Source organism: Temnothorax longispinosus, chromosome 9, assembly GCF_030848805.1.
Source record: "Temnothorax longispinosus isolate EJ_2023e chromosome 9, Tlon_JGU_v1, whole genome shotgun sequence".
In the NCBI taxonomy this organism is placed as follows: domain Eukaryota; kingdom Metazoa; phylum Arthropoda; class Insecta; order Hymenoptera; family Formicidae; genus Temnothorax; species Temnothorax longispinosus.
The window spans coordinates 3,456,172-3,467,694 of NC_092366.1; the positions used below are offsets into that span (position 1 = coordinate 3,456,172).

At 34.0% G+C, this 11,523-nt stretch overlaps 1 protein-coding gene across 1 annotated transcript in view; it reads right to left on the minus strand.

Moving 5' to 3' along the window:
- The window catches only part of Trc (Serine/threonine-protein kinase tricornered), a 126,708-nt gene extending 125,773 nt beyond the window's left edge, over positions 1–935 (minus strand). The window contains exon 1 of the mRNA XM_071787344.1: positions 343–935. Coding sequence (XP_071643445.1) covers positions 343–344 — 2 coding nt within the window. The 5' untranslated portion in view covers positions 345–935. The remainder of the gene's footprint in view (positions 1–342) is intronic.
- Between the last annotated feature and the right edge of the window lie 10,588 nt (positions 936–11,523).

Consider the following 11,523-nt stretch of genomic DNA (forward strand, 5'->3'; position numbering starts at 1 on the left):
GAATAAAATGATTTATTCATTTAAAAATAAAAAAACCTTCGAATTTCCTCGAGGAAGAACGTGTTCGCTCGTTAATTCCGGAGCATCCTGTACCATTTACAAACGTGCATATATACACACGTACACTCGCATGCGGGCTTATGGCACAACGAACCGGTCTATGTTTATAACAATACCGCCGACGACGACGAGGCCGCGGTGGAATCGCGCGACAAACAACGAAACCCTTTCTCTCTCGGTTAAAAGCCGAGTCGCTCGTCGCAGCTCGGCGACTCCGGTGCAGCTCGCGCGCAATTGCAAACGAACGAGAGGCGATCTCGTGTCTGGCGAATGTATACTTACATCTTAATACACGGCCGTGGACCGCATTCGTGGGCAGGAGAACGTTGGTCCGTGGTTGGATGCAGAGATGTCACAAGATCGTCGTCGTCGCGGCCGCCGACTCCCGGCTCGCTATATTCCGCGCGTATTATGCGCGCGAGGATACGTCACTGACGCCGCGATCCGCTCCTCTCCTCCTGCCGCCCCCCGCCCGACCGGTCGACGGGGATCGGGGGATATCGTCACACTCGCGGTATACACGGCCACACACAGGTATTCGCGTTACTACTACTATCGCGCACTCCCGAACTCGCTCGGCCAGGTTCGCGCGACGCGACGCGAGGCGACGTAGCACGACGCGACGGCGGGCGTTCGACGGCACGGCCACGGCACCCGTTTGGCAGCCGTGAAGGGAGAGGAGGCCCCCCGCTCTCACTCTCTCTCTCACGCACTCTCTCGTTCAAGGGTGGACAGCGTGGACACTCGACGACACGGCGGAATCCGAGAAAACCCGTCGCGAGCCTCTCTTCGTAGCGCGTAGCGTGCGAAATGCGTTGACGCGAAGCGGTACACGCGCGCTCTCGCCACGCAGAACGCCGAAAATCCCGGAGCAGATATTGACAAATACCCGGACTCGGCGTCGCGCGACACCGTCGCAGCCAGTCGCAGCTAACGGCAACGGTCTCTCGCCGCGGCATGCCGGCGCCATCGCGCGGCCGCTCCCGCAATTAGTGGCGGCCGGCGGCCGGCTTTCCTGTTTCCGACTCTCCCGTATAGATACCGCTTATGTCCATGATGTGTTCACTTTTACCAATTGCAGATGTTAATTTTAATTTCGCGGTTTCTTTTTTTTAACTTTTTCTAAAATTCTTAGAATTAGAATTCTAGAATCAGAATTCTAGAATTAGAATTAGAATTCTTCCTCATATAGAGGAAGCTTTGTTTTCGTAAATTTTGTATATAAACCTTTAATTGCGTATGTTTAAAAATAAAAAAAAAATATATAAAATAGGGATAGAAGAAACCAAAGAAAAGATTGATTTTTTAAGTTTTTGATGCTAATATGTTCAGTGTTCTAAAATGTCGAAATATTGCATTAAAAAAAAGGTGTCCGTATGTATGTGTGTATGTGCGGATTTGATGTCCGTGGTTCCGCAAATATTGAGATATTGGGCTTAATTTTTTTTAATCGATAGAGTATTATTTAAGGAAGGTTGGTATTGAATTTGGCGATGATCGGTAAAGGGGTTCTTTTTTAAAGAAATATTGAATTTTTTTAGAAATGCCCGTTGAAGTTCGAATTTTTTAGTACTAATGTGTATTGAGAGTAACTGTAAAAACTTTCATGCAGATCGGTTTACTAGTTTCCGAGATATTTTTAGTACCGATTTTTAAAACAGTTTCGAGAAAATTGTGTTTAAAGTTTTACGTGACAATGATACTATATTAAATAGCTGCATGCTGTGGATAAATTGTTGAATTAAATTTGTTCTTATCTTACGCAGCATCGTCGATGCCTGGGCTACAGAATACTTCTTCTTCTGATGATCAACCTTTTTGTTATCCCTTTTTTTAAAAAAGTTTTTTATTCTTTGCGCTTCATTCATACGTCTTTCGACGAACTCAGCGCGAAACGTTTCCGGACTTATGTTTATAGGGACTTTTTTGCTACACATTCAATTTTTTATAAGACCCTGTAGTTTTATTGACCTGACATGCAACATCCCTGTATATCAAAATAATTTTTAATTTTATTGTTACTATTGGAAAAAAAACATAATGTTATTAGAATAAGTTGAATAATGTTAAAATAAACAAAGCAAATATTACTCATTAAAAACGCTTCTTTATTCTCTTGGTTGTTTAAGCGATGCCTACGTACGGTTTTTCTTGAATACAGATAATTTCTCCGACTCTAATGCTATGACACAATTGAATCGAAATTCGTAAAAGAGAGACCATTGATTTTCCAAAACTCGAAACGTTTCTGTAAATTCGAATACGGCATAATTAAAAATAAAACATGCATTATTAAACGTTTTAATTACGCTAAAATTTAAAATGTTATAGTTCTGTATATTGCTAATGAAGGAAAAGAATATTTTTGATGTGATTAAAAAGTATATAGGCGAATTAAATTCTTTAAAATATTGCAGTTATAAATTATCTTTGAAAAAAGTATAAAATATTTGATTATTAGATGGGATATCATTTTAATTGATGTATGATATGAGCAAAACGTATAATTACTCATCAAGAGCGACTGTTCCTTATTACTGTTATTTGTTTAAATGAGTGAACAAGCAAACACGGTATTCTTGACTTTGCCGTTCTGCGGGAAGATCCTACTGTAATCCGGTAAAATTGAAGTGCTTGGTCTGCATAGAAATGTGATGTGATTAAAAATAAAAAAGTACGATAATAAAAATTTTCACGCTTGTACGTTATATTTGTACAGAAAAATCAATATTTGACTATTTGGGTATTTATTACATTGTATAATAAAACCAAGACGAATGAAGTGCGCTTGTTCCCTCTGTCATTTGTTCAAATGATTGAACAAATAAACCAGGTTGTTCTCCACTTTGATGTTCTGCAGAAGCAGCAGAAGGAGCCATAACATAACACGTTGAACTTGAAGCGTTTGGCCTGCATAAAAATGTGGTATAATTAAAAATTACAAAGAAACAATAATTTTTTTAAAATGTTACAGTTGTAAGTTACATTTATGTAAAAAAGTCACTATTTAACTAGTTGGATATCATTACATTGTACAATATAACGAATCCGAATAAAGTGCGTTGGTTTCTTCTGTCATTTGTTCAAATGATTGAACGGGTAAACCAAATGGTTCTCCACTTTGATGTTCTGCAGAAGCAGCAGAAGGAGCCATAACATAACACATTGAACTTGAAGCGCTCGGCCTGCATAGAAATGTGATATAATTAAAAATTAAAAAGAAACAATAATTAAATAAAATGTTACAGTTGAAAGTTACATTTATGTAGAAAAGTCAATATTTAACTAATTGGATATCATTACATTGTACAATAGAACCAATCCGAATAAAGTGCACTTGTTCCTTCTGTCATTTGTTCAAATGATTGAACGGGCAAAACAGATGGTTCTCCACTTTGATGTTCTGCAGAAGGAGCCATAACATAACACGTTGAACTTGAAGCGCTCGGTCTGCATAGAAATGTAGTATAATTAAAAATTAAAAAGAAACAATAATTATGTAAAATGTTACAGTTGTAAGTTACATTTATGTAGAAAAGTCAATGTTTAACTAGTTGGATATCATTACATTGTACAATAGAACCTATCCGAATGAAGTGCGCTTGTTCCTTCTGTCATTTGTTCAAATGATTGAACGGGCAAACCAGATGGTTCTCCACTTTGATGTTCTGCAGAAGGAGCCATAACATAACACGTTGAACTTAAAGCGCTCGGTCTGCATAGAAATGTGGTATAATTAAAAATTAAAAAGAAACAATAATTATTTAAAATGTTGCAGTTGTAAGTTACATTTATGTAGAAAAGTCAATATTTAACTAGTTGGATATCATTACATTGTACAATAGAACCTATCCGAATGAAGTGCGCTTGTTCCTTCTGTCATTTGTTCAAATGATTGAACGGGCAAACCAGATGGTACTTGTTCTTGACTTTGACGCAAAAGAATATATTTTTCTGTAGAAGGATCCGTAATATAAGCCATTGAACTTAAGGTGCTTGGTCTGCATTAAAATACGGAGCAATTACAAATGGAATTATTTAAATTAATGTTATAAATTAGTCTTTTGCAAAAGAGTAAATATTTAAATATCAAGATATTATTATATTGTATGATACAAACAAAACATTAATTTATATAATTACCCATCACGTGTCCTTGTTTCTTTTCTCGATTGTTCACATGATTGAAGAGCCAAATCAATTGTTTCCTGACCTTGACGTTCTGCATTGGGATCTATATCGTTACCCGGTGAACTTGAAGTGCTTAGTCTGCATTGAAAAACGGTGTAATTAGAAATGGGATTATTTAAAATATTAACGTTGTAACTTACTCTCTTGCAAATAAGTATAATAAGAATTAATTTAAATATCAAGACATTATTATGTGTGATATAAGAAAATCGAATAATTACTCATTAAGTGCGCCTGTTTTTTCTGTCGTTTCTTTAATAAATGATTGAACGAGCAAACCAGATGTATCTTGACCTTGACGACGTGCAGAAGGACCCATACTATCATCCACTAAACTTGAAGTGCTTGGTCTGTATAGAAAAATGGTGTGATTAAAAATAGAAAAAAATAATTATTGAAATACTACAACTGTACGTATTATTAATGCTATTATTACTTATTGACGGTGAACCGTAATAGAATGAAGTTTGTAAGTGAGAGTGAGCAAGAGGAAAAAAGAATGGCGGATCCAATATCCGTGAAATTATTAAAATTTTTTATTTTACGTTTGCCATATTAGATCCGCTATTTTGAATTTTAAAAATCCGAATACGGATTTGCAATCAGCGACCCAAAAAACATCTGGATGCAAAGTTTCACGGAAATGATTTAAATTTTTTATTTTACGTCTGCCATATTAAATCCGCCATTTTGAATTTTAAAAATCCGAATGCGGATTCGTAATCAGCGACCCAAAAAACTTTTGGCTGCAAAGTTTCACGAAAATTATTTAAATTTTTGATTTTACGTCTGCCATATTGGAACCGCCATTTTGAATTTAAAAAATTCGAAAACGGATTTGTAATCAGCGCCCCAAAAAACCTCCGGATGCAAAGTTTCATTAAAATTGGTAAAGAATAATTCGTGACTCCAAGGATTAATTTTCAAAAATATTAATTAAAGTTTAAAAAAACTGGAGGGTGATGGAGCAATTCTGACTTCATATTCGTTTTCAGCGGCTCAAAATACGTAGGAATAGCATAGTCAGATCCCCATCACAACCTACTTTTTTTTTGTGGGTCTGTGTTATTATTATCACGTTTTGAAAGGCACATTTATGATCAAAATTGCTAATAAATATTACATGGATGCCCTGATAAAAACTTTTATTCACTCAATTTTCTTTAGCTACTGATTGTTTTATCATTACATTTATTTTATAATCTTTAGTATTTTAATAATTTTTTGATTGTGTACTTACTCATCTCGACTGTGGATTCTCGTGGAATGTATTTTTAAATGTTGTCGTAAATTTCCAACACTTGTTAAGAAGCCTATTGTTTCGCCGTAATTATTACATTTTGCCTCATATCCCGGTAATTCCGAGTAACATTGCTTTAATTCGTCAAGTAGTGTGTAAGTGTGATTATCGAGAAATATTCCATGTCTCTTTAAATGTGCTCTGAATATTGTTATACGGTCTGATGGATAAGATATCTTAATTTCTTTTTTACAGGTCGTGCACTTTACCAACGAAGGTTTTAAATCCTCGAAATAATTCCACCACTTGCTGCGTTTCTTTATCGGTGTCGTCCTGTAATACAGATTGTCTGACACTAAAAGTGGTACAGTGATTGCCTCAACAAGCGTCTGTAGAATTTCTCACAAAGGTCATAAAGAGGCATGGTTTACTTATTAGGATGTATGTTTATACGGATATATCGTTAAAATTTGCATAATTATCAGATCGCGTACAGATCTCCAAACATATCTTTTTCAAAGAAAGGTAAAAAGCGCACCAAGTGTATGTGCACATATTTATGATCAAAATTGCAAATAAATATTATATGGATGCCCCGATAAAAACTCTTATTCGCTAAATTTTTTTTAGCTATTGATTGTTTGTCATTACATATTATTTTATAATCTTTAATATTTTAATAATTTTTTGAATGTGTACTTACTCATCTCGACTCTGAATTCTTATGGAATGTCTTCTTAAATGTTCTCGTAAATATGTTGTATTTCCTAAGAAGGATAATGTTTTGCCACAATTATTACATTTTACCTTATATTCCGGTAACTCCGAGTAATATTGTTTTAAGTCGTCAGAAAATGTGAGAATGTCATTATCGAGAAATATTCCATGTCTCTTTAAATGTGCTCTGAATATTGCTGTACTGCTTGATGGATGAGATATCTTAATTTCTTTTTTACAGGTCCTGCACTTTACCAGTGTAGGTTTTAATTCCTCGAAATAGTTCCACAACTTGCTGCGTTTCTTTCTCAGTACCATAACTGTTCTGTAATACATATTGTCTGATATTAAATGTGGTACAGTGATTGTTTTAACAAGCGTTTGTAGAATTTCTCACAAAGGTCATGAAGAGGCATGGTTTACTTATTAGGAGGTATGTTTATACGGATATATAGTTAAAATTTGCATAATTATCAGATTGCGTACAGATCTTGAAACATATTTTTTTTTAAAGGTAAGAAACGCACCAAATGTACATGCACATTTATGATCAAAATTGCAAATAAATATTATATGGATCCCCCGATAAAAACTCTTATTCGCTAAATTTTTTTTAGCTATTGATTGTTTGTCATTACATTTATTTTATAATCTTTAATATTTTAATAATTTTTTGAATGTGTACTTACTTATCTCGACTCTGGATTCTTATGGAATGTCTTCTTAAATGTTCTCGTAAATTTGTCGAACTTCCTAAGAAGGATAATGTTTTGCCACAATTATTACATTTTGCCTTATATTCTGGTAACTGCGAGTAATACTGTTTTAAATCGTCAGGAAATGTGAGAGTGTCATTATCGAGAAATATTCCATGTCTTTTTAAATGTGTTCTGAATATTGTTGTGTTGTTGGATGGACGAGATATTTTAATTTCTTTTTTACAGGTTCTGCACTTTACCAGTGTAGGTTTCAATTCCTCGAAATAATTCCACAACTTGCTGCGTTTCTTTTTCAGTACCATAACTGTTCTGTAATACATATTGTCTGATATTAAATGTGATAGAGTGATTGCCTCAACAAGCGTCTGTAGAATTTCTCACAAAGGTCATAAAAAGGCATGGTTTACTTATTAGGATGTATATATATATATATATATATATATATGGCTATATAGTTTAAATTTGTCTAATTACCAGAACGTGCATATATATGTATAAAACTTACTGTATTTTTCAAAAAAAGATTAAAAAACGCGCCAAATGTACGTGCTCCATACAAAATCTTTATTAAAGAAAGAAAATTTTGATCTAATTTGGTCTTATAATGCCACTTGTATTTTTTACCACAAAAACAATAATACCAAACGGTTTACGCCAAGTAAATATGATAAATTAGTAACATCTGATTTTCTTAATAATGTTTTTTTATTATGCTTGTTGTGTACCAGTTTTTTTTAGCGATACACAACCTGTTCCGGTTTTTTATTATTTAGATTCACACATAGAAAACACTTGGTGCCAAAGTGTTTTGTGTCATGTCCACTGGACCCTTCTGCTGTCATTGTTTTTGTAGCAAGAAATATTAGTGGAATTATACGACCAAATTAGATCAAAATTTTTTTCAATAAAGATTTTGTATGGAGCACATACACTGCGCGCGCGTTTTTTTACCTTTTTTTGAAATTGGTATGTGTTCTCGAAAGAAAAAGTATATACAGGTAGGTATACATCAGACGGTACATACAATTTATGTATGTGTATAAAGATCGAGTTTCTATATTCAAATACGTGTATTCTATTTTATGGCCTGTGTATTTAAATATTTATGCCAATATACCTCTTAAGTATACAGAGATTCAAGTCATAAGTGTATTCGGCTTGTATATCCGAACATCTGTATACAGAGTTCAATATCCAAAATCCAGTATATAAAAATAATAGCGAGGATGGGGACCGACATCATATTATTCTTTAAATATTGGTGTATCCTGAATTTTGTGTTAGTCATTATATTTGCAATGTAAGTTTTTATGAAACCTACCAAAGTTGTTCATATTTATTTATTACTTTAATTTAAAAATTTATTCTATAGAGCAATGTACATCCCTTATAGAAATTTAATATTGTAAGTGATTTTTTGGCTAGTGATTAATCATTTAAAAGAACTATTAAAAGCACTATTAACAGTGCTTTTAATAGTGCTTTTAAGTGATTAATTACTAGCCAAAAAATCACTTACAGTATTACATTTCTATAGGGATTGAGTACTTCACAATACGCATTCGCATTTTGTATATAATTGTTGTTTTTAGCCAACCTAGTATCTGCTCGGCATTTTTTACTAAAAGTCATCCTTATTTCCCACAAGCATTAACCTTTTCGCTCTTAATGTTGCTGTAGCCGGCATCCATGTAACATTCGTAGATACTATATAGCGTCGGCTATAGCCGACTAACTTTGCTTGTAGCGTATTAAATACGAAGTTTAAAATAATAATAAAATATAATTTTAAAATATAATTTTGTACTTATGTAAATTCCGTTTTACTTTTATGCTTGAAAAATTATATATCTTTAATAATGCAACGAGTTAAAACAGTGGAGCCACAGCATTTCTTCGCTCCAAGGCGAACGCTGGCGGCCTATGCTGGCGTTATATCTCATAATCGCTATATTCGGTCAACACCACCATAGCAAAAAGGTTAAATACTTTGAAATAAAGTGTCGCACTAGATGTGTGTTAAAATTAAAACTCCTGGACCCGTGTGTAGTTTGATTTTGGATATGATCGCAATTATCAGCCTTTTGATTTTTCCATGAATTCTTATTAGTGATTTTTTTGCTTTAAAATTTTAATTGTACATAAAATCGAATATACGAATAAAAACTTAATATGCATAGGCAGACAAGTGAATATCCAGGATACACATATGATTACCGTCTTAACCCTCGGAGAACACACAGGGTCAATTTAACTCTGTTCTTTTTTTTTTTGCCAAAAAAATTTTTAGCTAGAAATATTAAAAATAAAAAAAATAAATTTTTTTTTTAAATTACGTTTTTTTTAAAAGAACACTGGGTCAATTTGACCCTACACACACTTTAATCGTCTACCATTTTAAATTGACTAGTGCGATCAGCTTGAAAAAATTTTCAGATGTACTTGAAACATTGTTAAATCAATTGATATAAATAAAAAGTGCCGTTAGAATTATTTACATTGAAAAGGTAATTTTATAGATTATACATACATGGGCAGTGTCAGATGTAGTCAGATGCGCAATGTCGAGCACGTGGCGTGATGGAGAATCGCGCCTCTCTGCGCGGCGTCGGATGCGCCAGTGTCAAACACGTGGCGAAATATATTTTATATTAAACTCACACCGGAGACTGTGTATCCTCGTTTTTTGATATTGCAGAGCATTATTCGATGTAGAGAAAGTACCTTTGATCTTTCGTAGTCTCAGGCAATGATAAAGCGTAATCTGAAAAAAGTTATAAATATACTCTTTAAAACAAAATAAGATTGAACAAGATATAATCTCTTTTTACTATAATCAACCTAACAGTTAAGAACGCTTGGCTTTTACTTTTGAATTTACTTATAGGAACACATATGGTATATGTCGTTAACTTACAAGTTGAAAAAATACAACGAATTGCTAATACGAGTATACTTATTCATTACTCAATATATGCTAAAGCTAAAGCCCCTAAAGCCCTTTAGACGCAATTGCCTGGAGGTAGAAGTGTACGTCAACGGTTGAGGATTGAGACTGACCCTTTGAGCTAAGCCCTATGCGGTCCCATCACCTATGACATAGGGCCCGCCCCGGGCCGCTCTTACTCTTCTAAGCTGTGGTGGGAGTTGCTTTCACCAAAATTATGGACCTTTGATCGCGTATAAAGCTGGGTCTAATCAACCAAATCTTATAAAATTATATATGAAATAGGCGTAGAAAAGACTGAAAAATATAATAAAATTAGAAATAGATCGATATCTCCAAATTTGCGGAAGTTAGAACAACCACAAACATTTCTACCAAAATTCTAAATTTTATTAAAAAAGAACCGCTTTACCGATCATCGCCAAATTCAATCCCAACCTTCCTTATATGATACTCTATCGATTAAAAAAAAAAACATCCCGATATCTAAAAAATTACGGAAGTTATACCATAAACAAAAAAAAAAGATACACACACACATACATATGCACACAGACATTTTGTTCAAACGTGATTTTTCGACGTTTTAGAACATAAGCAACACATTGGCATTGAAAACTCAAAAAACAATTTTTACTTCTGTCTTTTCTATCTCTATTTCATATATAATTCTTTTAAATTCGGTTGATTATTAGACTTAGCTTTATATGCGATCAAAGGTCCATGTACGAAATTTATGAAAACAAAGCTTCCTCTATGAGAAAGCAAAATTAATTGCTTTAAAATATAAAATCGATCTTATTATATTATATTATATATTTCGGCAATCATAAATAATATATAGAAAAATGATAGAAAAGCATTACAAACTGATATTTTAGCCTTTTTTTCTCTTTTATAATGTTTTTTTAAAGCTGATTTTATAGATTTTTGTTAACTATTTTTGTTACGCGCCGACTCCGGAACTATATCATAACTTGAGTCATTTTTGGCTAAAATTTATATGTAATAAATCTGTTCTCGTCAAGATGTAAGGTAAAATATTATTTGTTCATTGTCGTCAAAGTCGCCATTGTACCACTTAATATGGTCAATTTATATTATAGTGTTGATCTCTGAAAAACTATGCTTTTTATCGTTACAGTTAATTTAATGGTACATATACGATTGTCACGATTGAACGGTATAACTTTTCGAGACATTGTCTCATTTCTATGATTTCGGGATTATGCCCTTTTGGCACATAGGGCCGGTATCACAGTCTCCGATTCACGTGATCCTCCGATTAAACTCACTCTGCATCTCTTTCTAACTGTCCTTCTAGAAAGAGACGAAGAGTGAGTTTAATCGGAAAATCACGTTAATCGGAGACTGTGATACCGGCCCGCATAGGGCCGATTTTACAGTCTCCGATTTTGATCCTCCGATTATATAAACTCACTCCGCATCTCTTTCTTAATTGTCCCCCTTAGAAAGAGACGAAGAGTGAGTTTAATCGGAGGATCAAGTTAATCGGAAACTGTGAAATCGGTTCATTGTCATAGTTTTCAATTTTTGTGATATTGATTTTTCGGGACATTGCATGTTCACCAAAAGCGTAATCACGTCTAGATATCGCGATTCTCGAGATCTCGATACTCGATACAATC